The 27,996-nt window shown below is 45.4% G+C and overlaps 1 protein-coding gene across 1 annotated transcript; it reads left to right on the top strand.

The window, feature by feature from the left end:
- Positions 1-4: 4 nt before the first annotated feature.
- LOC147960169 (uncharacterized) lies at positions 5-27,996 on the top strand. Its single transcript, XM_087533191.1, has 4 exons — positions 5-307; positions 985-1,171; positions 27,779-27,782; positions 27,918-27,996. The coding sequence occupies exons 1-4, from the start codon at positions 5-7 to the stop codon at positions 27,994-27,996; spliced, it is 573 nt and encodes a 190-aa protein (XP_087389317.1).

Below are 27,996 nucleotides of genomic sequence, written 5' to 3'. Positions count from 1 at the left end.
AAATATGACACGGGTGGGAGGAGATGGACGGGTCCGTTTCATCGCCCACATGCGTATCACCGGTGGTGAGTTGATCAGCTTCTCCTTCAGAGCAGAAAGACCCAAGTTGGCCGTGATTTATGTCAACAAAGCAGAAGATGATGAGGATGATGACGACCCACTTGGTGAAGCCATCGTTGCTCAAAGAATGAGGTTGAGCGAGGAGGAGGTGTGCAACCTATGGGACATCATTCCGCCACGTGCTGATTTCGTCGGGGTGCCATTCGTGACCCGCCTGACAAGTACCATGGTTGATCGACATATCATGGTATGTTGCATTTACTGTAGTAATTTGATGATATGCTTTATTGTTATACTTAGTGTAGAGTCCGATGATATATATGCTTAGTGAATCTTATATGCTTTATTGTTATACTTAGTGTAGAGTCCGATGATATATGTGCTTAGTGAATCTTATATGCTTAGTAAATCTGATGATCTATATGCTTAGTGAATCCGATGATTTATATGCTTTATTGTTATACTTAGTGTAGAGTCTGATGATATATATGCTTAGTGAATCTTATATGCTTAGTAAATCTGATGATCTATATGCTTAGTGAATCCGATGATATATATGCTTTATTGTTATACTTAGTGTAGAGTGTGATGATATATATGCTTTATCGTTATACTTAGTGTAGAGTCCGATGATATATATGCTTAGTGAATCTTATATGCTCAGTGAATCCGATGATATATATGCTTTATTGTTATACTTAGTGTAGAGTCCGATGATATATATGCTTAGTGAATCCGATGATCTATATGCTTAGTGAATCTGATGATATATATGCTTCGTGTAGAATCCAAAGAACTGTTAATAGTGTATAATTCATATATACTTATTAGTAGAATTCATGCTTAGCAGAAAATGTAGTATTGTCTTTTGACAGTGTAGAATGTGTGAGGCTACTTATTAATTGATATGTTTTTCTTATTCAGAAATTGCCAAAGAGCCTATCTGAGAGTTGTGGTATCAAGCCTGATGAAGAAGGCTCTGCTGGAATACGCCTTACCGCGAGGGGCTCCGTCACCACTTGTGCGTACGGCATGGACACGGACGGTCGCACACTCTTCAACTCGGTTGGGTGGAAGAGCTTCCTCGTCGGCAAGAATCTTTGTTGGACAGGCAATCCTAATTACTATCAGGAACACCCATCGCCCAGGCTTGAGGATGATGGTCGTCATCGATATCATCTAGAACTACATATGCATGTGTGTGGCTGCTGAACCATACATATGCTAGTATGGCTACCTAGTAGACTTATCAACTATGATCTATCCATGCATTGTTGACTACTATATATGAGTTTGTGAGATTGTGTGGTTATATTAAATGTGGTATTGTCGCTAATGCTTGTGAGATGGTTCTGTGAACTTAGTTTATTTGCACTGGACTTGTCTTGATTTCCATGAATATTGCATCTGACTCCTTTTTTATTTTTTATTTCTATTTACCTAGTTGTAGCGTGGGGAGAAAATAGGGCGTTACTACTACGTGATAATAGTAGTAGCGTTGGTAGAGAAAGAGGTGCTACTACTAAGTATCTTAGCTGCAATGCTTGTTTAGAAATGCGCTACTGTTAAGTAATAGTTGTAGCGCCCTAGCAGTAGCGCGGGTGCCCGCACTACTGCTATGTAAAAAATCAGCGCCACTTGTAAGGTTTTCTCTAGTAGTGAAGTTGCTGCTCAAGTGAAGAAGCCCAAGTCTGGACCTAAGCCTGAGACTGAGTGCTTCTACTGCAAAGGGACTGGTCACTGGAAGCGGAACTGCCCCAAGTATTTGGTGGATAAGAAGGATGGCAAAGTGAAAGGTATATTTGATATACATGTTATTGATGTGTACCTTACTAATGCTCGCAGTAGCGCCTGGGCACTTGATACTGGTTCTCTTGCTCATATTTGCAACTCAAAATAGAGGCTACGGATTAAGCGAAGATTGGCTAAGGACGAGGTGATGATGCGCGTGGGAAATGGTTCCAAAGTCGATGTGATCGCGGTCGACACGCTACCTCTACATCTACCTTCAGGATTAGTATTAGACCTGAATAATTGTTATTTGGTGCTAGCGTTAAGCATGGACATTATATCTGGATCTTGTTTGATGCGAGAAGGTTATTCATTTAAATCAGAGAATAATGGTTGTTCTATTTATATGAGTAATATCTTTTATGGTCATGCACCCTTGATGAGTGGTCTATTTTTATTGAATCTCGATAGTAGTGATACACATATTCTTAGTATTGAAGCGAAAAGATATAAGTTTAATAATGATAGTGCAATTTATTTGTGGTACTGCCGTTTATGTCATATTGGTGTAAAGCGCATGAAGAAACTCCACGCTGATGGGATTTTGGAATCACTTGATGCTTGCGAACCATGACCCGTGGGCAAGATGACTAAGACTCCGTTCTCCGAAACAATGGAACGAGCAACAGACTTATTGGAAATAATACATACTGATGTATGCGGTCCGATGAGTGTTGATGCTTGTGGCAGGTATCGTTATTTTCCGACCTTCACATATGATTTGAGCAGATAAGGGTATGTCTACTTGATGAAACATAAGTCTGAAACATTTGAAAAGTTCAAAGAATTTCAGAGTGAAGTGGAAAATCATCGTAACAAGAAAATTATGTTTCTACAATCTGATCGTGGAGGTGAACATTTGAGTTATGAGTTTGGTCTTCATTTGAAACAATGTAGAATAGTTTCGCAACTCATGCCACCTGGAACACCACAGCGTAACAGTGTGTCCGAACGTCATAACCGCACTTTATTAGATATGGTGCGATCTATGGTGTCTCTTACTGATTTACCGCTATCATTTTGGGGTTATACTTTAGACACGGCTGCAGTCACATTAAATAGGGCACCATCGAAATACATTGAGACGACACCATATGAACTGTGGTTTGGCAAGAAACCCAAATTGTCATTTCTTAAAGTTTGGGGCTGCGATGCTTATGTGAAAAAACTTCAACCTGATAAGCTCGAACCCAAATCAAATGTGTCTTCATAGGATACACAAAGGAGACTGTTGGGTACACCTTCTATCACAGATCTGAAGGCAAGATATTTGTTTCTAAGAATGGATCCTTTCTAGAGAAGGAGTTTCTCTCAAAAGAAGTGAGTGGGAGGAAAGTAGAACTTGATGAGGTAACTGTACCTTCTCCCTTATTGGAAAGTAGTTCATCACAAAAATCAGTTCCAGTGATTCCTACACCAATTAGTGAGGAAGCTAATGATGATGATCATGAAACTTCTGATCAAGTTACTACCAAACCTCGTAGGTCAACCAGAGCAAGATCCGCACCAGAGTGGTACGGTAATCCTGTTCTGGAGGTCATGTTACTTGACCATGACGAACCTACGAACTATGAGGAAGCGATGATGAGCCCAGATTCCACAAAAATGGCTTCAGGCCATGAAATCTGAGATGGGATCCATGTATGAGAACAAAGTGTGGACTTTGGTTGACTTTCCCGTTGATCGGCAAGCCATGGAGAACAAATGAATCTTCAAGAAGAAGACTGACGCTGACGGTAATGTTACTGTCTACAAAGCTCGACTTGTTGCAAAAGGTTTTCGACAAGTTCAAGGAGTTGACTACGATGAGACCTTCTCACCCGTAGTGATGCTTAAGTCCGTCTGAATCATGTTAGCAATTGCCGCATTTTATGATTATGAAATTTGGCAAATGGATGTCAAGACTGCATTCCTTAATGGATATCTTAAAGAAGAGTTGTATATGATGCAATCGAAAGGTTTTGTCGATCCAAAAGGTGCTAACAAAGTGTGCAAGCTCTAGCGATCCATTGATGGACTGGTGCAAGCCTCTCGGAGTTGGAATAAACGCTTTGATAGTGTGATCAAAGCATTTGGTTTTATACAGACTTTTGGAGAAGCCTGTATTTACAAGAAAGTGAGTGGGAGCTCTGTAGCATTTGCGTTTGGTTCTCGATAAGCTCAGGGAATATCAGTTCTATGCCAAGTTCTTCAAGTGTGAATTTTGGCTCGATGAGGTTCTTTATCTTGGCCATATCATCTCTGCCAAGGGCATTTCCGTGAATCCTGAGAAGGTGTCCGTAATTGTGAATTGGGAACCTCCTCAGAACGTGAAGCAACTCCACAGTTTCCTCGGTCTCGCAAGCTATTGTAGAAGATTCGTCGAAAACTTTTCCAAGATCGCCAAGCCTCTCTCAAATCTTCTTCAGAAGCACGTCAAGTATGTTTGGTCTCCGGAGTGTGATATGGCTTTCAACACTTTGAAAGAGAAGTTGATCACTGCTCCAGTTCTGACTCCACCTGATGAATCCAAGCCGTACGAGGTCTTTTGTGATGCCTCTCTCCAAGGTCTTGGCGCAGTATTGATGCAAGAGAAGAAAGTTGTTGCTTATACCTCTCGCCAGTTGAAGCCTAATGAGAAGAACTACCCCACTCATGATCTCGAGTTGGCGGCAGTTGTGCATGCTCTTTTGACTTGGAGACATCTTCTATTGGGAAGAAAAGTGGACATTTTCACTGATCACAAGAGTCTCAAGTACATCTTCACTCAGCCTAATCTCAACCTAAGGCAAACTCGATGGGTCGAAATGATTCAAGAGTATAATCCGAGTATTGAGTATACTCCAGGCAAGGCCAATGTGATTGCTGACGCTTTGAGCAGAAAGGCCTATTGCAACAGTCTGATTCTCAAGCCTTATCAACCCGAGCTTTGTGAAGCTTTCCGCAAACTGAATCTGCAAGTTGTTCCTCAAGGTTTCCTCGCCAACCTTCAAGTCTCTCCTACCTTAGAAGACCAGATTCGCCAAGCACAGCTTCTTGACGCTATGGCGAAAAAGGTGAAGATTGGGATTGCCAAGAGTCAGTCCAAGTACAAGTGCTACCGACTTGATGACAAGGACACTCTCTTCTTCGAGGATCGTATTGTTGTGCCCAAAGGTGAACTTCGTAAAGTGATCATGAACGAGGCTCACAACTCTCTCCTCTCCATCCACCCTGGTAGTACGAAGATGTATCAGGATCTCAAGCAAGCTTATTGGTGGACTCGAATGAAGCGCGAGATCGCTCAATTCGTAAATGAATGTGATGTCTGCAGAAGAGTGAAGGCAGAACACCAAAGGCCAGCTGGTCTCCTCCAACCTCTTGCCATTCCAGAATGGAAGTTTGACCACATTGAAATGGACTTCGTGACTGGGTTTCCAAAGTCCAAGCGTGGCAATGATGCTATATTTGTTGTCATCGACAAGCTCACCAAAGTGGCTCATTTTCTGCCTATCAAAGAGTCGATCACTACAGCTCAATTGGCGGAACTCTATACCTCTCGCATTGTCTCTCTGCACGGTATTCCTCAAGTGATCTCTTCAGACCGTGGCAGTATCTTTACCTCGAAGTTTTGGGATTCTTTTCAGAAGGCCATGGGTACCAACATCCGCTTCAGCACAGCTTTCCATCCTCAAACGAGCGGTCAAGTCGAGCGTGTCAACCAGATTCTTGAAGATATGCTCAGGGCTTGTGTGATCTCCTTCGGCATGAAGTGGGAGGATTGTCTTCCTTATGCTGAATTCTCCTATAACAACAGTTTTCAAGCAAGTTCGGGCAAGGCCCCCTTTGAAATTCTGTATGGCAGGAAGTGCCGTACCCCTCTCAACTGGTCTGAAACCGGTGAACGTCAGCTGCTGGGTAATGACTTAATCACAGAAGCAGAAGAAATGTGCAAAGTCATTCGTGATAACCTCAAAGCAGCCCAATCCCGCCAGAAGAGCTACTATGATAGTAAGCACCGTGATTTGGCTTTCGAGATCGGCGATCATGTTTACCTCCGCGTCTCTCCTATGAAAGGTACTCGTCGCTTCGGTATCAAAGGGAAGCTTGCCCCTAGATACGTGGGACCTTTCAAGATTGTCAGCAAGAGAGGCGACCTCGCCTATCAGCTTGAGCTTCCTTCAAACTTTGCCAATTTTCATGATGTGTTCCATGTCTCCCAACTCCGAAAGTGCTTCAAGACTCCTGACCGCACCGTCAACTTCGAGGACATTGAGCTCCAAGAAGATCTCTCCTATCATGAGCACCCAGTTGCTATTCTTGAAGAGACTGAACGCAAGACTCGCAACAAGTCAATCAAATTTCTCAAAGTCAAGTGGTCTCACCATTCCGACCGTGAAGCTACCTGGGAACGCGAGGATCACCTCCGTTCTGAGTACCCGGAGTTCTTTCAGTCCTAGATCTCGGGACGAGATCTTTTCGTAGTGGTGGAGTGTTGTAACACCCCGGATGTAACTTTCCATATTTGTATCCAACTCTTGCCGTCTCCGGCGCTAAGTTATATTTATTTCTCGGGTTCGGGTCTTTGTCTCCGTGTGTTGTTTTCTTTTCCGTGCATCTCTTATCATGTCATCTCGTGCATTGCATTTGCATACATGTTCATCTCATGCATTCGAGCATTTTCCCCGTTGTCCGTTTTGCATTCCGGCGCTTCGTTCTTCTCCGGTGGCCATTTCTAGCTTTCTTTCGTGTGTGGGGATTAAACATTTCCGGATTGGACCGAGACTTGCCATGCGGCCTTGGTTTACTACCGGTAGACCGCCTGTCAAGTTTCGTATCATTTGGACTTCGTTTGATACTCCAACGGTTAACCGAGGGACCGAAAAGGCCTCGTGTGTGTTGCAGCCCAACACCCCTCAAATTTGGCCCAAAGCCCACCAAACTCTGCTCCATGTCCTAGAGCGTTCGATCACGATCGCGTGGGCGAAAACCGCACCTCATTTGGACTCTCCTAGCTCCACTTATGCCTATTTAAACCCCCCCCCCCCCGTTTTCCGGATCTTCCCCTACCTCCGAACCCTAAAAAAATCCCCGCGCCGAGCCGGACACGTCCGACCCGGCCGGACAGATCGCGCCGCCGCCCCCGCACCAGTGGTTGGCCGCCACGTGGCGTCCCAGATCCACCGCCGCCGCCGGCCCGTTGGCCCGAGGCGGGCCCTCCCCGCGCCTCGCCGGGCCAGAGAGCTCGCGCCCGCGCGCCGCTCGTCTTCTCCGGCCCCGGGCGCCGGAGCTCGCCGCCGCCATCGCCCCGCCTCTCCGACGCCGCCCCGCCGCCGCCTCTCCTCGCCCCCGCACCGCCGGCCCTGCCGCCTCCTCGCCGCGCCGCCGCGGGACGCCGCCCCCGCCGGCGCCGCCGACCGCCGCCGCCGCCCCGCCCTCCGGTCCCCTCGTCGCCGGCCGCTGCCTCCTTCCCCGTCGTCGCCGGTGAACAGTACCGCCGCCGCCTCGGTATCCGTGCCCGATCCAGATCTGGATCTGGGATATTTCGGTTGACTTTCTCCTCCCGAAACCCTAATTTTCGAGCAATCTTTAACTGCTTGTATCTCCGCAACCGTAGCTCCGTTTTGGGCGGATGATATATCAAAATCTTCGTCTCGACATGTACATCATTTCATTCCATTGCATCATTTGCATTTGAGGTCATCTTGTTGCCCAAAATGCTGTTAGAAGGAGGCTTCGTGAGTTAAATTGCAGATCCGTTAGTTCATCATGCACTTTTGTCATTTTTGCCATGTTTAATTCGTGCGTGATATGCCTGTGCCCCTTTGGGATGAATTGTTAAGCATTTTGTCTTCTTTCCAGAGGTGCCACCCATGCATTTTTAGGATGTGTGTGTTGTCTTGTGCAAGCTTGCGAAGAGAGGTACCTGAGATTGCTGATTTCAGGGACTTAGTGATTTTCACTAAGTTTGGGATATTTTAGTTCGTGATGCTATATGTCCAGCTTGTTTCCTAGTGATCCGTGCCTCTTTTGAGGATGATCAGTAAGGGAGTTTTGATATTTATGTTATGCTCTATCCATCCATGTATTTGTTTGCATATGTGGAGTGCTCTAGGTTGACTCAATCAAGCTCAACTTTTGCTTCGTTGTTAATCTGGGCAGATCGTCAACTTGTTTGCGATTTTGCCGATGCCACCGTTAGTGTTCCATGCATGCTATGCCTTTGTTCTTCCCATGTGTAGCTAGCATATTGTGTCTTCTTTCTGTATATATGCTTGCCTTGCCATGACTTGCACCGTAGTGAGTGCATCGAGCTCGTTTACATGCCTTCGTGAGTTATAATTTCAGCATGTCTCAGTTTTCACTAAGTCTGAAAACTGATTGTGTTCGAGCTATGTTCGTGAGCTCGGTAGGGTATTTTGTGAACCCTTTTGGCCCCAGGTCACTTTGGGTGTTTTGTTAAGCTTATTGAGTAGCTCCATGCCATGTTCTTACTTGTCATGTTCAGGTTTTGTATCATGTTGTTTTGCTGCTCCGAAGAGAGCATCGTGATCTGAAATTTCAGGCTAGTGTTAATTTCACTAAGTCTGGAATCTGTTTTGCTTATTCATTTTTGCCATGCTTGTTTGAACCTCTTAATGGATGAATTTGACTATGGCTCAGTGCTAGTGTTTTGTTAAGCATCTTGTGTACATCACTTCCATGTATTTTGTTTTCATGTTTGGTGGCTGTAGCATGTTCATTTCGTTGCGTTTAGATGCCTACTTGCTGTAAAACGCAGACCGGTGTCATATCTTAAAACGCTTGCCATTTCCAAACCGTAACTCCGATTCCAATGATCTTTATATCGTTTTCAAGCGATTTCATCCCCTCTATCCAGTGGCACCCTTGGAATTCCAAGTTGAGGCCAGGTTCATGCATTTCCTGTCATATCTTGCATTTTGCATCCCGCATCGCATCCCGCATAGCATATCATCATTTCATCATATTGCTTGGTCTTGACGTGGTTGATTGTATCCTTGTTGCTCGTTTGTCTTGTTGGGTAGAGCCGGGAGACGAGTTCTCTACCGAGGAGCCCGTTGAGTTTGCTTGTGAGGATCCAGTCAGCTTTGACAACTGTGCAGGCAAGATGATCATACCCTCGAAATCACTACTATCTTTGCTATGCTAGTTTGCTCGCTCTTGCTATGCCAATGCTACGATGCCTACCTTTTGCTTGTCAGCCTCCCAATTGCATGATTGAACCTCTAACCTACCATTGTCCTAGCAAACCATTGATTGGCTATGTTACCGCTTTGCTCAGCCCCCTCTTATAGCGTTGCTAGTTGCAGGTGAAGATTGGAGCCGTTCCTATTGGAACATCTTTTATTTGCTTGTTGGGATATCACTATATTGCTATGTTATCTTAATGCATCTATATACTTGGTAAAGGGTGGAAGGCTCGGCCTCTCGCCTAGTGTTTTGTTCCACTCTTGCCGCCCTAGTTTCCGTCATATCGGTGTTATGTTCCCGGATTATGCGTTCCTTACGCGGTTGGGTTATTATGGGAACCCCTTGATATTTCGCCTTGATTGAAGCTTTTCCAGCAATGCCCAACCTTGGTTTTACCATTTGCCACCTAGCCTTTTCTTTCCCTTGGGTTCTGCAGACTCAAAGGTCATCGTATTTTAGCCCCCCACGGGCCAGTGCTCCCTCTGAGTGTTGGTCCGAACTGAGCTGCCTGCGGGGCCACCTCGGGGAAACTTGAGGGTTGGTTTTACTCGTAGCTAGTCTCATCTGAGTGTGCCCTGAGAAAGAGATATGTGCAGCTCCTATCGGGATTTGTCGGCACATTCGGGCGGTGTTGCTGGTCTTGTTTTAACCTGTCGAATTGTCTTGTTGTACCGGGTTACCGAGTCTGATCGGTGTGTCTCGGGTGGAGGTCTTATCCTTCGTTGATCGCGAGAGCTTGCCATGGGCTAAGTTGGGACTCCCCTGCAGGGATTGAACTTTCGAAAGCCGTGCCCGCGGTTATGGGCAGATGGGAATTTGTTAATGTCCGGTTGTAGATAACTTAAACCTTAATTAATTAAAATGAATCAACTGAGTGTGTTGCCGTGATGGCCTCTTCTCGGCGGAGTCCGGGAAGTGGACACGGTGTTGGAGTAATGCTTGCGCAGGTTGTTCCCTCTAGTTTCTCGCTCGTGCTTGCCTCCTCTTCTCGCTCTCCTTTGCGAATAAGTTAGCCACCACATATGCTAGTCGCTTGCTGCAGCTCCACATATACTTGCCTTATCCTTCCTATAAGCTTAAATAGTTTTGATCACGAGGGTGCGAGATTGCTGAGTCCCTGTGGCTCACAGATTATATAATTCCAGGTGCAGGTCCAGGTGATTCCGCTCTAGGTGACGAGTACGAGCTCAAGTGGGAGTTCGACGAGGACTCTCAGCGTTATTATGTTTCCTTTCCCGATGATCAGTAGTGGTGCCTAGTTAGGGTTATCGATTCAGGGCCTTGTCGCATGTTGGGGGTCTTTTCTACTTTGGCACCGTAGTCGGGCCATGAGTGATTTGAATGATGGATGTTATTTATGTACTTTGATGTGATGTGGCGAGTGTAAGCCAACTATGTATCTCCCCTTTATTATGTATTACATGGGATGTTTGTGATGATTTCCTAACTTGCGACATTGCTTTCAATGCGGTTATGTCTCTAAGTCGTGCCTCGACACGTGGGAGCTATAGCCGCATCGAGGGCGTTACAAGTTGGTAATCAGAGCCTTCCCCGACCTTAGGAGCCCCATTGCTTGATCGTCTTAGCAGCCGAGTTGTGTCTAGAAAAATGTTTTGAGTCACTTAGAAATTATATATCGGAGAGTTAGGAATTCTTTTTACTTCCCAGTCTCCTCATCGCTCTGGTAAGGCATCCTGACGTAGAGTTTTGACTCTTCTCTTCTCAAATTTCACTAAAAAAAATTTTAGGATCACGCGAGTATCTTGGTTTTGTTCCGATGGTTTTGTGACGAGAACATTGTTCTTGGTGCCTCCTGTCTTTAGGGGTTGTGGCAGTGTCCCGGGGAGTTGAGCTCCGAGGTGTTGTCGTCACAATTTTATCGTTGCAATTCTGGTATACTTGAGATTTGTGCGCGACATCGAAAATCTCTTTTATGCAGTTCGTTGGTGAGATAACCTCGACGCCACCCAGTACTGGGGCGGGAGTTCGGGAGTATCGCCATAACTTGTATAACGGATGCTTTTCGAAGGTTGAGATAGATGGTTTCCGAAGATTTCTTGGTTATGTGTTGAAGGATGGATATAGCTGGATGTAGGATTTGCTAGCTTGGGTGAGATATTATGCTTCCCCTGTATCCCCAACACCTGATTGCATAACCGGGAAAATTTCGGGAATTTCATAGGTGGGAATTCAAGTAGCCTTAGGATATCTTTCCGACAGATGTATGATATGAAATTGGGGTTCGACGTCTAGTGGTTCGCCTATTCACGGTCGATTTTACAGTGGTCTCGTTGTGTCTTAAAGAGTCCTTGGCTATGCTGACTCGGGGACGCTTCGTATGTCATGTGCACTGCCTTGTACATGATGGTGTTGTACGATCGAGCCCGTGTAGGTCCCACCACGAAAACTTCGGACGAAATTTCTATCATGTATTTGTTCCGGCTTATTCCGCAAGCCAACCCTTGGTTTTATTTTCAGTTGTGGCATTCGAGTTGCTCCGACGTCATATGTTGATTCCATTCCTCGTTGTTATACCCCTTCTACCTGATTCTTCGTGGCTTCGCAGTTTAGGAATATGTGACCACTTCAAGAGAAATGCATTCGTTCATTTTGTTCGGATGTGAAGATTATATGTTGCAATTTTTCATTCCGTTGGATTCAGCTTCAATATTTATCTGTCATGTGCTAATGGTGGTCAACCTCTTCAGGATGGCTCCTCCAACGCGCACGACTCCGAATCCTGATCTGCCACCGCCTCCACCTCCTCAAGAGGCATGGCAAGCTGTGATGGCCGCAACCAATGCAAACACTCAGCTGATCATGCAAATTCTCCAAGAGCGCAATCAAGGCAGTCAAGGGAATCAAGGCAGCAACCAGGGTCACTTTGCTACACTCAACCAGTTCCTTGCTAACGGGCCAAAGACTTTCAGCAATTGTGTTGAGGCAACCGATGCTGACGATTGGCTTGTGGATCTGTGTAAGCATTTCGAGTGCAGTAACGTCAGGCCTGAGGACTTTGTGAAATTAGCTTCCTTCCAACTCAAAGATCAGGCTGCAGAGTGGTTCCAGCAGTACAAGGATTCCAGAGGTGGACGTGTTATCACTTGGGATGATTTCCGTCAAGATTTCCGCGCTCATCACATTCCGCAGAGCGTGGTTGAAAGCAAGCGTGAGGAATTCTGCAATCTGAAGCAAGGCTCTTTGTCTGTCTATGACTACAACAAGTTGTTCCAGAAGCTTGCCCGTTTTGCCAAGCAGGATGTTCCTGATGAGAAGAGCATGATCTATCAGTTCAGGGGTGGTCTTCGTGAAGAAATTCAGCTCGCTCTTGTCCTCTTTGAGCCGTTGAGATAAGATGAGTTCTACAACATGGCACTGAAGCAAGAGGCTGCTCAGTTGAGGTGTGATGCTTCCAGGAAGCGAGTCAGAGATGTTACTCCTTCTTCCTCTACTCAAGTGGCCAAGCAGCAGAAGTATTGGCTTCCTCCTCCTCCGTTCCGTCAGCCTTATCAGCAGAAGAGCAAAGGTGGCAGTGGTTCTTCCCACCCACCCAACCCAGGCTTTCAGAACAAGTCTTCGTCTCAAGCTCCAAGACCGAGTGCTCCGTATCACCGTACGCTTTCAGAGGTCACGTGCAACAAGTGCCAACAGAAGGGTCACTATGCCAACAAGTGTTTCAACCAGAGGCGTCTTCCTCCTCCTCCTCCTGTGAGATCGGCAAGTACAGCTGTGGTCAAGCATATCCCTAAGCACGCCAAGGTCAATTTGATGAATGCAGCCCAGGCAGAGGACTCGTCAGATGTGATCATGGGTAACCTTCCTGTTAATGATATTCCTGCAAAAGTTCTTTTTGACTCTGGTGCATCGCATTCCTTCATGTCATTTCCATTTGCATCGGAGAACAATTTTAGCACTAAGGCATTACCTAGAGCTATGCAAGTCGTCTCTCCAGCTAAGCGACTGAGTTCCAGTATGGAGGTGCCGGATATTTCTATCTTGATGGGTGATTTCAAGTTTCTTGCTTCTTCAATGGTTCTTGGCAACTCTGATATTGATCTTATTCTCGGAATGGATTGGCTTTCTAAGCACAAGGCTCAGCTTGATTGTGCAGCCAGGCAGATTCAATTGACTCATTCGTCTGAGGAAGTAATTGTCTTTGCCGCTCGGGATAATACCATCCGTCTGTTTTCTCTCAATGAGAAGGGTGAACTGGATGCTATTTCGCAGATTCCGGTTGTTTGTGAGTATCAAGACGTTTTTCCAGAAGAACTCCCAGGGATGCCTCCAAACCGGCCGGTTGAATTTGTTATTGAACTTGAGCCCGGTACGGAACCTGTGTGCAAACGTCCCTACAAGCTCGGCCCCGAAGAGTTGAAGGAGTTGAAGAAACAACTCGATGAGCAAGAAAGATTGGGTCTCATCCGGCCTAGTACTTCTCCGTGGGGTTGTGGTGTTCTTTTTGTGAAGAAGAAGGATGGATCGAGTCGACTTTGTGTTGATTACCGTCCAGTGAACAAGAAGACCATCAAGAACAAATACCCACTTCCCAACATCAATGAGCTGTTCGAACAACTCAAGGGTGCTCAAGTATTCTCCAAGCTTGATCTCCGTATGGGTTATCACCAGATTCGCATTCGTGAAGAAGATATTCCCAAGACAGCATTCAGAACAAGCTTTGGTTCATATGAATACACTGTCATGTCTTTTGGCCTCGCCAACGCTCCTCCGACGTTCTCCCGCATGATGAACTTCATCTTCAACGCCTACACCAATGACTTCGTTTTGGTCTATCTCGATGACATTCTGGTTTTCTCGAAGAACAAGGAAGATCATGCCAAGCATTTGCGTTTGGTTCTCGATAACCTCAGGGAATATCAGTTCTATGCCAAGTTCTTCAAGTGTGAATTTTGGCTCGATGAGGTTCTTTATCTTGGCCATATCATCTCTGCCAAGGGCATTTCCGTGAATCCTGAGAAGGTGTCCGTAATTGTGAATTGGGAACCTCCTCAGAACGTGAAGCAACTCCACAGTTTCCTCGGTCTCGCAAGCTATTGTAGAAGATTCGTCGAAAACTTTTCCAAGATCGCCAAGCCTCTCTCAAATCTTCTTCAGAAGCACGTCAAGTATGTTTGGTCTCCGGAGTGTGATATGGCTTTCAACACTTTGAAAGAGAAGTTGATCACTGCTCCAGTTCTGACTCCACCTGATGAATCCAAGCCGTACGAGGTCTTTTGTGATGCCTCTCTCCAAGGTCTTGGCGCAGTATTGATGCAAGAGAAGAAAGTTGTTGCTTATACCTCTCGCCAGTTGAAGCCTAATGAGAAGAACTACCCCACTCATGATCTCGAGTTGGCGGCAGTTGTGCATGCTCTTTTGACTTGGAGACATCTTCTATTGGGAAGAAAAGTGGACATTTTCACTGATCACAAGAGTCTCAAGTACATCTTCACTCAGCCTAATCTCAACCTAAGGCAAACTCGATGGGTCGAAATGATTCAAGAGTATAATCCGAGTATTGAGTATACTCCAGGCAAGGCCAATGTGATTGCTGACGCTTTGAGCAGAAAGGCCTATTGCAACAGTCTGATTCTCAAGCCTTATCAACCCGAGCTTTGTGAAGCTTTCCGCAAACTGAATCTGCAAGTTGTTCCTCAAGGTTTCCTCGCCAACCTTCAAGTCTCTCCTACCTTAGAAGACCAGATTCGCCAAGCACAGCTTCTTGACGCTATGGCGAAAAAGGTGAAGATTGGGATTGCCAAGAGTCAGTCCAAGTACAAGTGCTACCGACTTGATGACAAGGACACTCTCTTCTTCGAGGATCGTATTGTTGTGCCCAAAGGTGAACTTCGTAAAGTGATCATGAACGAGGCTCACAACTCTCTCCTCTCCATCCACCCTGGTAGTACGAAGATGTATCAGGATCTCAAGCAAGCTTATTGGTGGACTCGAATGAAGCGCGAGATCGCTCAATTCGTAAATGAATGTGATGTCTGCAGAAGAGTGAAGGCAGAACACCAAAGGCCAGCTGGTCTCCTCCAACCTCTTGCCATTCCAGAATGGAAGTTTGACCACATTGAAATGGACTTCGTGACTGGGTTTCCAAAGTCCAAGCGTGGCAATGATGCTATATTTGTTGTCATCGACAAGCTCACCAAAGTGGCTCATTTTCTGCCTATCAAAGAGTCGATCACTACAGCTCAATTGGCGGAACTCTATACCTCTCGCATTGTCTCTCTGCACGGTATTCCTCAAGTGATCTCTTCAGACCGTGGCAGTATCTTTACCTCGAAGTTTTGGGATTCTTTTCAGAAGGCCATGGGTACCAACATCCGCTTCAGCACAGCTTTCCATCCTCAAACGAGCGGTCAAGTCGAGCGTGTCAACCAGATTCTTGAAGATATGCTCAGGGCTTGTGTGATCTCCTTCGGCATGAAGTGGGAGGATTGTCTTCCTTATGCTGAATTCTCCTATAACAACAGTTTTCAAGCAAGTTCGGGCAAGGCCCCCTTTGAAATTCTGTATGGCAGGAAGTGCCGTACCCCTCTCAACTGGTCTGAAACCGGTGAACGTCAGCTGCTGGGTAATGACTTAATCACAGAAGCAGAAGAAATGTGCAAAGTCATTCGTGATAACCTCAAAGCAGCCCAATCCCGCCAGAAGAGCTACTATGATAGTAAGCACCGTGATTTGGCTTTCGAGATCGGAGATCATGTTTACCTCCGCGTCTCTCCTATGAAAGGTACTCGTCGCTTCGGTATCAAAGGGAAGCTTGCCCCTAGATACGTGGGACCTTTCAAGATTGTCAGCAAGAGAGGCGACCTCGCCTATCAGCTTGAGCTTCCTTCAAACTTTGCCAATGTTCATGATGTGTTCCATGTCTCCCAACTCCGAAAGTGCTTCAAGACTCCTGACCGCACCGTCAACTTCGAGGACATTGAGCTCCAAGAAGATCTCTCCTATCATGAGCACCCAGTTGCTATTCTTGAAGAGACTGAACGCAAGACTCGCAACAAGTCAATCAAATTTCTCAAAGTCAAGTGGTCTCACCATTCCGACCGTGAAGCTACCTGGGAACGCGAGGATCACCTCCGTTCTGAGTACCCGGAGTTCTTTCAGTCCTAGATCTCGGGACGAGATCTTTTCGTAGTGGTGGAGTGTTGTAACACCCCGGATGTAACTTTCCATATTTGTATCCAACTCTTGCCGTCTCCGACGCTAAGTTATATTTATTTCTTGGGTTCGGGTCTTTGTCTCCGTGTGTTGTTTTCTTTTCCGTGCATCTCTTATCATGTCATCTCGTGCATTGCATTTGCATACATGTTCATCTCATGCATTCGAGCATTTTCCCCGTTGTCCGTTTTGCATTCCGGCGCTTCGTTCTTCTCCGGTGGCCATTTCTAGCTTTCTTTCGTGTGTGGGGATTAAACATTTCCGGATTGGACCGAGACTTGCCATGCGGCCTTGGTTTACTACCGGTAGACCGCCTGTCAAGTTTCGTATCATTTGGACTTCGTTTGATACTCCAACGGTTAACCGAGGGACCGAAAAGGCCTCGTGTGTGTTGCAGCCCAACACCCCTCAAATTTGGCCCAAAGCCCACCAAACTCTGCTCCATGTCCTAGAGCGTTCGATCACGATCGCGTGGGCGAAAACCGCACCTCATTTGGACTCTCCTAGCTCCACTTATGCCTATTTAAACCCCCCCCCCCCGTTTTCCGGATCTTCCCCTACCTCCGAACCCTAAAAAAATCCCCGCGCCGAGCCGGACACGTCCGACCCGGCCGGACAGATCGCGCCGCCGCCCCCGCACCAGTGGTTGGCCGCCACGTGGCGTCCCAGATCCACCGCCGCCGCCGGCCCGTTGGCCCGAGGCGGGCCCTCCCCGCGCCTCGCCGGGCCAGAGAGCTCGCGCCCGCGCGCCGCTCGTCTTCTCCGGCCCCGGGCGCCGGAGCTCGCCGCCGCCATCGCCCCGCCTCTCCGGCGCCGCCCCGCCGCCGCCTCTCCTCGCCCCCGCACCGCCGGCCCTGCCGCCTCCTCGCCGCGCCGCCGCGGGACGCCGCCCCCGCCGGCGCCGCCGACCGCCGCCGCCGCCCCGCCCTCCGGTCCCCTCGTCGCCGGCCGCTGCCTCCTTCCCCGTCGTCGCCGGTGAACAGTACCGCCGCCGCCTCGGTATCCGTGCCCGATCCAGATCTGGATCTGGGATATTTCGGTTGACTTTCTCCTCCCGAAACCCTAATTTTCGAGCAATCTTTAACTGCTTGTATCTCCGCAACCGTAGCTCCGTTTTGGGCGGATGATATATCAAAATCTTCGTCTCGACATGTACATCATTTCATTCCATTGCATCATTTGCATTTGAGGTCATCTTGTTGCCCAAAATGCTGTTAGAAGGAGGCTTCGTGAGTTAAATTGCAGATCCGTTAGTTCATCATGCACTTTTGTCATTTTTGCCATGTTTAATTCGTGCGTGATATGCCTGTGCCCCTTTGGGATGAATTGTTAAGCATTTTGTCTTCTTTCCAGAGGTGCCACCCATGCATTTTTAGGATGTGTGTGTTGTCTTGTGCAAGCTTGCGAAGAGAGGTACCTGAGATTGCTGATTTCAGGGACTTAGTGATTTTCACTAAGTCTGGGATATTTTAGTTCGTGATGCTATATGTCCAGCTTGTTTCCTAGTGATCCGTGCCTCTTTTGAGGATGATCAGTAAGGGAGTTTTGATATTTATGTTATGCTCTATCCATCCATGTATTTGTTTGCATATGTGGAGTGCTCTAGGTTGACTCAATCAAGCTCAACTTTTGCTTCGTTGTTAATCTGGGCAGATCGTCAACTTGTTTGCGATTTTGCCGATGCCACCGTTAGTGTTCCATGCATGCTATGCCTTTGTTCTTCCCATGTGTAGCTAGCATATTGTGTCTTCTTTCTGGATATATGCTTGCCTTGCCATGACTTGCACCGTAGTGAGTGCATCGAGCTCGTTTACATGCCTTCGTGAGTTATAATTTCAGCATGTCTCAGTTTTCACTAAGTCTGAAAACTGATTGTGTTCGAGCTATGTTCGTGAGCTCGGTAGGGTATTTTGTGAACCCTTTTGGCCCCAGGTCACTTTGGGTGTTTTGTTAAGCTTGTTGAGTAGCTCCATGCCATGTTCTTACTTGTCATGTTCAGGTTTTGTATCATGTTGTTTTGCTGCTCCGAAGAGAGCATCGTGATCTGAAATTTCAGGCTAGTGTTAATTTCACTAAGTCTGGAATCTGTTTTGCTTATTCATTTTTGCCATGCTTGTTTGAACCTCTTAATGGATGAATTTGACTATGGCTCAGTGCTAGTGTTTTGTTAAGCATCTTGTGTACATCACTTCCATGTATTTTGTTTTCATGTTTGGTGGCTGTAGCATGTTCATTTCGTTGCGTTTAGATGCCTACTTGCTGTAAAACGCAGACCGGTGTCATATCTTAAAACGCTTGCCATTTCCAAACCGTAACTCCGATTCCAATGATCTTTATATCGTTTTCAAGCGATTTCATCCCCTCTATCCAGTGGCACCCTTGGAATTCCAAGTTGAGGCCAGGTTCATGCATTTCCTGTCATATCTTGCATTTTGCATCCCGCATCGCATCCCGCATAGCATATCATCATTTCATCATATTGCTTGGTCTTGCACGTGGTTGATTGTATCCTTGTTGCTCGTTTGTCTTGTTGGGTAGAGCCGGGAGACGAGTTCTCTACCGAGGAGCCCGTTGAGTTTGCTTGTGAGGATCCAGTCAGCTTTGACAACTGTGCAGGCAAGATGATCATACCCTCGAAATCACTACTATCTTTGCTATGCTAGTTTGCTCGCTCTTGCTATGCCAATGCTACGATGCCTACCTTTTGCTTGTCAGCCTCCCAATTGCATGATTGAACCTCTAACCTACCATTGTCCTAGCAAACCGTTGATTGGCTATGTTACCGGTTTGCTCAGCCCCCTCTTATAGCGTTGCTAGTTGCAGGTGAAGATTGGAGCCGTTCCTATTGGAACATCTTTTATTTGCTTGTTGGGATATCACTATATTGCTATGTTATCTTAATGCATCTATATACTTGGTAAAGGGTGGAAGGCTCGGCCTCTCTCCTAGTGTTTTGTTCCACTCTTGCCGCCCTAGTTTCCGTCATATCGGTGTTATGTTCCCGGATTATGCGTTCCTTACGCGGTTGGGTTATTATGGGAACCCCTTGATATTTCACCTTGATTGAAGCTTTTCCAGCAATGCCCAACCTTGGTTTTACCATTTGCCACCTAGCCTTTTCTTTCCCTTGGGTTCTGCAGACTCAAAGGTCATCGTATTTTAGCCCCCCACGGGCCAGTGCTCCCTCTGAGTGTTGGTTCGAACTGAGCTGCCTGCGGGGCCACCTCGGGGAAACTTGAGGGTTGGTTTTACTCGTAGCTAGTCTCATCTGAGTGTGCCCTGAGAAAGAGATATGTGCAGCTCCTATCGGGATTTGTCGGCACATTCGGGCGGTGTTGCTGGTCTTGTTTTAACCTGTCGAATTGTCTTGTTGTACCGGGTTACCGAGTCTGATCGGTGTGTCTCGGGTGGAGGTCTTATCCTTCGTTGATCGCGAGAGCTTGCCATGGGCTAAGTTGGGACTCCCCTACAGGGATTGAACTTTCGAAAGCCGTGCCCGCGGTTATGGGCAGATGGGAATTTGTTAATGTCCGGTTGTAGATAACTTAAACCTTAATTAATTAAAATGAATCAACTGAGTGTGTTGCCGTGATGGCCTCTTCTCGGCGGAGTCCGGGAAGTGGACACGGTGTTGGAGTAATGCTTGCGCAGGTTGTTCCCTCTAGTTTCTCGCTCGTGCTTGCCTCCTCTTCTCGCTCTCCTTTGCGAATAAGTTAGCCACCACATATGCTAGTCGCTTGCTGCAGCTCCACATATACTTGCCTTATCCTTCCTATAAGCTTAAATAGTTTTGATCGCGAGGGTGCGAGATTGCTGAGTCCCTGTGGCTCACAGATTATATAATTCCAGGTGCAGGTCCAGGTGATTCCGCTCTAGGTGACGAGTACGAGCTCAAGTGGGAGTTCGACGAGGACTCTCAGCGTTATTATGTTTCCTTTCCCGATGATCAGTAGTGGTGCCTAGTTGGGGTTATCGATTCAGGGCCTTGTCGCATGTTGGGGGTCTTTTCTACTTTGGCACCGTAGTCGGGCCATGAGTGATTTGAATGATGGATGTTATTTATGTACTTTGATGTGACGTGGCGAGTGTAAGCCAACTATGTATCTCCCCTTTATTATGTATTACATGGGATGTTTGTGATGATTTCCTAACTTGCGACATTGCTTTCAATGCGGTTATGTCTCTAAGTCGTGCCTCGACACGTGGGAGCTATAGCCGCATCGAGGGCGTTACAACAAGTGTCTCCAATGGTGTTTGTTGAGTTGGCATAGATCGTGATTAGGATTTGTCACTCCGATTGTCGGAGAGGTATCTCTGGGCCCTCTCGGTAATGCACATCAATATAAGCCTTGCAAGCAATGTGACTAATGAGTTAGTTGCGGGATGATGCATTACGGAACGAGTAAAGAGACTTGCCGGTGACGAGATTGAACTAGGTATGATGATACCGACGATCGAATCTCGGGCAAGTAACATACTGATGACAAAGGGAACAACGTATGTTATTGTGCGGTTTGACCGATAAAGTGAAGGAAATATTCCCTGGAGGCAATAATAAAGTTATTATTTATTTCCTTATATCATGATAAATGTTTATTATTCATGCTAGAATTGTATTAACCGGAAACATAATACATGTGTGAATACATAGACAAACTTAGTGTCACTAGTACGCCTCTACTTGACTAGCTCGTTAATCAAAGATGGTTATGCTTCCTAACCATGAACAAGGTGTTGTTATTTGATTAACAAGGTCACATCATTAGTTGAATGATCTGATTGACATGACCCATTTCATTAGCTTAGCACCCGATCGTTTAGTATGTTGCTATTGCTTTCTTCATGACTTATACATGTTCCTATGACTATGAGATTATGCAACTCCCGTTTACCGGAGGAACACTTTGTGTGCTACCAAACGTCACAACGTAACTGGGTGATTATAAAGGATCTCTACAGGTGTCTCCAAAGGTAGATGTCGGGTTGGCGTATTTCGAGATTAGGATTTGTCACTCCGATTGTCGGAGAGGTATCTCTGGGCCCTCTCGGTAATGCACATCACATAAGCCTTGCAAGCATTGCAGCCAATGAGTTAGTTGCAAGATGATGTATTACGGAACGAGTAAAGAGACTTGCCGGTAACGAGATTGAACTAGGTATTGGATACCGACGATCGAATCTCGGGCAAGTAACATACCGATGACAAAGGGAACAACGTATGTTGTTATGCGGTCTGACCAATAAAGATCTTCGTAGAATATGTAGGAGCCAATATGGGCATCCAGGTCCCGCTATTGGTTATTGACCGGAGATGTGTCTCAGTCATGTCTGCATTATTCTCGAACCGTAGGGTCCGCACGCTTAACGTTACGATGACAGTTATTATGAGTTTATGCATTTTGATGTACCGAAATTAGTTCGGAGTCCCGGATGTGATCACGGACATGACGAGGAGTCTCGAAATGGTCGAGACATAAAGATTGATATATTGGAAGCCTATGTTTGGATATCGGAAGTGTTCCGGGTGAAATCGGTATTTTACCGGAGTACCGGGAGGTTACCGGAACCCCCCGGGAGCTGTATGGGCCTTAATGGGCTTTAGTGGAAAGGAGAAAGGGGCAGCCCTAGATGGGCCGCGCGCCTCCCCCCTCCCCTAGTCCTATTAGGACAAGGAGAGGTGGCCGGCCCCCCTCTCTCTCTTTCCCCCTCAGCGAATCCTACTCCAACTAGGATTGGGGGGAGGAATCCTACTCCCAGAGGGAGTAGGACTCCCTTGGCGCGCCCTCCTTGGCCGGCCAGCCCCCTCCCATTGGCTCCTTTATATACGGAGGCAGGGGACACCCCTAGACACACAAGTTGATCATTGAGATCGTTCCTTAGCCGTGTGCGGTGCCCCCTGCCACCATATTCCACCTCGATTATATTGTAGCAGTGCTTAGGCGAAGCCCTGTGACGGTAGAACATCAAGATCGTCACCATGCCGTCGTGATGACGGAACTCCTCCCCGACGCTTTGCTGGATCGGAGCCCGGGGATCGTCATCGAGCTGTACGTGTGCTAAGAACTCGGAGGTGCCGGAGTAACGGTGCTTGGATCGGTCGGATCGGGAAGACGTACGACTACTTCCTCTACATTGCGTCAATGCTTCCGCAGTCGGTCTGCGTGGGTACGTAGACAACACTCTCCCCTCTCGTTGCTATGCATCACCATGATCTTGCGTGTGCGTAGGAAATTTTTTGAAATTACTGCGTTCCCCAACATAAAGATCTTCGTAGAATATGTAGGAACCAATATGAGCATCCAGGTTTCATCATTGGTTATTGACCGGAGATGTGTCTCGGTCATGTCTACATAGTTCCCAAACCCGTAGGATCCGCACGCTTAACGTTCGATGACGATATGTATTATGAGTTATGTGATTTAATGTACCGAAGGTTGTTCGGAGTCCCAGATGAGATCACGGACATGACGAGGAGTCTCTAAATGGTCGATACATAAATATTCATATACTGGAAGGCTACATTCGGACACCGGAATGATTCGGGTCTTTTCGGATAAGTTTCGGAGTATCGGGGGTTACCGGAACCCTCCTGAGAAGTTATTGGGCCTCATGGGCCTAATGGTGGAAGAGAGGAGGAAGGCCAAGGTGTGGCTCGCGTGCCCCCTAGCCCAAACCGAATTGGACTAGGGCTAGGGGCCCGACCCCCTTTCCTTCTCTTCTTCCTCTCCTTCCTTCTTCTCCTACTAGGACTAGGAAAGGGGGGAACCTACTCCTACTAGGAGTAGGATTCCCCCCTTGGGCGCGCCCCTTGTGGCCGGCCCTTCTCCTCCTCCCCTCCTTTATATACGGGGGAGGGGGGCACCCCATAGACACACAAGTTGATCTTTAGTCGCGTGCGGTGCCCCCCTCCACAGTTACACACCTCGGTCATATCGTTATAGTGCTTAGGAGAAGCCCCGCGTCAGTAACTTCATCATCACCATCAACACGCCGTCGTGCTGACGGAACTCACCCTCGGCCTCAGCTGGATAAAGAGTACGAGGGACTTCACCGAGTTGAACGTGTGCAGATAGCGGAGGTGTCGTGCGTTCGGTACTTGATCGGTTGGATCGCGAAGACGTTCGACTACATCATCCGCGTTACTAAACGCTTCCATTTTCGGTCTACAAGGGTACGTAGATACACTTTCCCCTCTCGTTGCTATGCATCTCCTAGATAGATCTTGCGTGATCGTAGGAATTTTTTTGAAATACTGCGTCCCCAACAGGTTCATACTAAAATAACACCATATGATACACATCAACCAACTCTAATGTCACCTAGATACTCCAATGTCACCGCGAGTATCCATGAGTTGATTATATGATATGCATCAAACAATTTCAGATTCATAATACCCAATCAAACACAAATAACCTCAAAGAGTGCCCCAAGATTTCTATCGGAGAAACAGAGATGAGAACGTGCATCAACCCCTATGCATAGATTTCCCCCATGTCATCTCGGAAATCCACGAGTTGAGTGTCAAAACACATATCAAGTGAATCAATATGATACCCCATTGTCACCACGGGTATTCATAGCAAGACATATATCAAGTGTTTTCAAATCCATAAAAGTATTCAATCCAAAAAACAAAATCTCAAAGAGAAAACTCAATTTATCACAACAAGATAGGGAGGGGAAAACACCATATATCCAACTATATTAACAAAGCCTGCGATACATCAAGATCATGCCAACTCAAGAACACGAGAGAGAGATAGAGAGAGAGATTAAACACATAGCTACTGATATAAACCCTCAGTTCCGAGGGTGGACTACTCCCTCCTCATCATGGTGGCTACCGGGATGATGAAGATGACCATCGATGATGATTTTCCCCTCCGGCAGAGTGCCGGAACGGAGTCTAGATTGGTTTTTCGTGGCTACAGAGGCTTGCAGTGGCGGAACTTCTGATCTTGGGTTATTTCTGGAGGTTTATGTATTTATATGATTTTTTTATGTTGGTTTCACGCAAAGATGGGCCTCGAGATGAGCACAACCCACCTGGGCACGCCTAGGTGTCTTGTGCTCATCTCCTTCACCTTATGGTCCTCCCAACGAAGCTTCTAGTGCCTCTTTGGTTCAAAAAAATGTTAAAAAGTTTTGTTGCATTTTGAGAATTTTTATTTCTGAACAAAAAACAACACCATGGTAGTTCTACTGAAAACATTGCCAGTCCGGATTAGTTTCATGCAAATCATGTCAAAACCATATAAAATTGTCGTAAACATGGCATGAATACTTTATAAAATATAGATACGTTGGAGACGTATCAGCTATTTGAGGGCCTTCAATGGAGCTTGGGTCGATGCGGGCTTCCGATGGATCCGAGGGAGCCCCACTTCAGCGCGTTAAGCGCTACTTAGCGAGCTGGTGCTCATGCGTATGCCTGTCGGCCACCACCCATTAGGTTTGACGTATGCTGTGTCAATTGTCTTGCCATGTTTACTCGTTTCCATGAAAAAAACATGATCTAGATTTTATTGATTAAAACATGTAAAAATCATAAATTCCAAAAAAGTTCAAGAATTTCAAAAAATAATATATAATATATTAAAATATCATGACTATGAAAAATGTTTTGAATTAAAAAAAAGTTCATGGATTCAAAAAATGTTTGCGAACTTGAAAATAAGTGTTCACATATTTTGAGAAGTTCACAAATTTTAAAAACCTTGTGAATTAAAAAACTTCACGAGTTCAAAAAATATGAATTCAATAAAAGTTCATGAACTTTCAAAGGAGTTCGTGAATTTGCAAAAAATAATGAATTTTAGAAAGTAACAATTTTAATAAATGTTCATGAAATCAATTTTTTTTGTGGAAGTGAAAATGTTTGCGAATTAAAAAATGGAAAACAAAAAACATCCTGAAAGGAAACCAACGAAATGACTAAACGGTGACTTCGTAAATTTCAAAATGATATGCCGGCTTAGTCTTTTGGAGGTGCTCATAGGGATAGTGTGTGCGTGTGTGCATTCATAGAGTGAGTGTATGCGCGTGTATATGAGCGCTTACATCTATATTGTGTTAAAAAAAGACTAAATGGGTAGATAAAAAAGACAAGAAAAAGAAAACAAAAACCGGGCGAACGAAAAATCTAGATTGTTTCCAAAACCAGAAATATCAAACACTGTTTGCCCGTTACGTAGGCCGGCCAAGTCGTCAAATGAGCGCAGGTAGCACGACATGCGAGACCTCCTAATCGGCGCTTACTGCGCCGGTTAGGGGTTTCATCGCACACGCGCCCACAGATATCGTTCAACCCATCACGCGGCAATGCGATCGCTCGTCGGGGCGCACCAGGTTCGCTAGGTTTGGCTAAAAAAAAAAGGTTCGCTAGGTCAACGGTTGGCCACTTGACCGGTCAACTATTGACTTTTGAAAAAAAAAGACCCCCCCCCAAAAAAAAAATTCAGAAAAGTCCGTGAATTCAAAAAAAATCACACATTTGTTTATTTCTGCAAATTAAAAAACAGCATTAAAAACACATATATTTAAGAAATAAATCAATCATTTGAAAAAAGTTTACCGATTTTGAAAAAAGTGGATTTGAGCGAAGTTCATCAATTTTTAAAAAACACAAATTTTTATATAAAATCCCGGATTTGGAAAAAGTTGAATGAGTTTGAAACAAAAGTTCATGAATTTGGAAAAAGTTTCAGATTTTGGAACTTTTCATAATTTTAGATTTTTATATGAATTTGAATATATTCATGCATTTGAAAAAAACATTATGGGTTTTTAATTAACATCTTTTAAAAAATGGTTCATAAATTTGAAAAAAATTCATGAATTTGAAGAAACTTAAACTTGCGCATGTAAAAAAGAAAAATTGGAAAATAAAAGAACGAAAAAGGAAAATTAATAATGAAAACAAAAACAAAAACAAAAACACAAAGAAAAATAAAAAGAAAAATAAAAAGAAAAATAAAAGGAAAACAAAGATATCAATAAAAATAAAAACATAATAAAACCGAATAAAAACCCGTCCAGAGAAAAAAGGCCGGAAGCTTCCCAATACCTGCCTGGGAAGCTTCACAAAACCGGGAGAGCTTCCCGCGGAAAAACTGCCTAAGGTGCCAACGCAATCGAAGGGTATGCGCCGATTTGCAAAAACAACTAAAACTAGTGCATAAGGCGCCAGATAAGAGTCGAACACAACTACACCGAGATGAAAAGAAGGGGACATGTGGTTAGCAAACTCGAAATTCATAAAGCTCTTTTTTCCGAGACAAATCAGCCAAAGCTCTTGGGTTAATTAATAGCACTAGCTTATGTGATCCTGATCAAGCAGCTCTCCGGGGTTGTGAGAGCCGGTCGGTTGGAGATGCTCATCGCTGCCCCGCACGGTCACGCCCACCGCCATCGGTCACCACGACCGACGCTATTCTGTAGGCATTGTTTGCCTTGTGTGATATTGACATCACAATAGTTACTACTCCTTTTGTATTAAAATACAAAACGTTTTCTGACATTGTCGTCTTGTTGCCTTATATTTTGATTTTTTTTGAAAAAGGAGGATAAATCCCGGCCGCTGCATCTTTTTTTTTTTGCGGGTAGTAAAGATAGTTTATCCTTTTATTGTCTTAGATCTTTCTGACATTGGCGTCGACATGATCTTATCCTTTTAGACTTTTTCATCTTAGTTTTTCTATTATTTGTGAAATAGTTCTTGCAGTTTACCAGAAAACCGCTGCCACGTGACAGGTTTACCCATTCTCTCTGGTTTTGGACGAAACTTGTTCGGTTGTGAAACATGAGGGACAAAAATGTTGTCAGAAATAAGGCGAGGGACAAAAAATCTATTTCTTGTAAACTTGAGGGACGGAGAATATTTTTTTCTAAAACTTAAGACATTTTCTGACACAGTCATAGTGTCAAAAAACGTCTTATATTTTGCAGTTTTGCTAAAGCACATCTAGATTTGCCATAAGTACTGCACATCTAAATCATATATCATTGATCTTACGTGAAGATACATGTGAGTATTTTCTTTATTTCTTTTCCTTTTCTCTATATGCTTGATTGAATTACTTAGATGTGCAATAAAAATAAAGGTCAATATATAGAATGGCTGACTTGTACGCAAAGTCATGCCAATATTATTGAAGAAAACCCAGGATGGTATTTAATTTTCTAACTGCAATCAAATAGATGCCCAAGCAGATCAAACACTTCCCCGTCGATCTGTACCAGCTAAAGTTAGTGACAGATCTCCTTTTCGTGGCCTGTTTGTTTGGTCTTGGAGTACCTTTGAAACCATAGGTTCACCTACTACACCGAGTTGCCAAAAAAAAAGTTCACCTACCACACTTGAGCAGATGCCTGAAGGTGATGTTGCTCCGACCATTCACTTGCCACCATATGATTTTGTTCACCTCCTCCTTTGACCGGAGAAAACGGATTGAAATATAGCCTAATGGGCAGGTCTTCAGATACTGATAGGTACGTAGTATTGTTTTTCCTTCCATGTATAGCCACATATCTTGGGAGTAGAAATGTTCGTAGAGCTTTGACTGATATGTCCCCTTTGGCCAAGTCAGGTTAGTTTGGGACGCAATTTTAGGCTCTCTGGGTTCGTTTTTTCTGTTTTAATTACTGTCCGTTTCATTGAGAAGCGATATGCGGCAGTAATTCTCTATATGTGCAATTTTTGAGATGTTTTCTCGTAATTTCAGGCATCCGACGTACACGGCGATCGATGCATGGACGGAGATGGGCAACCTGACTAGACATCATCAGATCGTGATTGAGTAG

Source organism: Triticum urartu, chromosome 7A, assembly GCF_056163025.1.
Source record: "Triticum urartu cultivar PI428250 chromosome 7A, HENAU_Tu73, whole genome shotgun sequence".
Lineage (NCBI taxonomy): Eukaryota > Viridiplantae > Streptophyta > Magnoliopsida > Poales > Poaceae > Triticum > Triticum urartu.
Note: the sequence above shows the minus strand (reverse complement) of the source record. Positions and strands in the feature narration are given on the sequence as shown.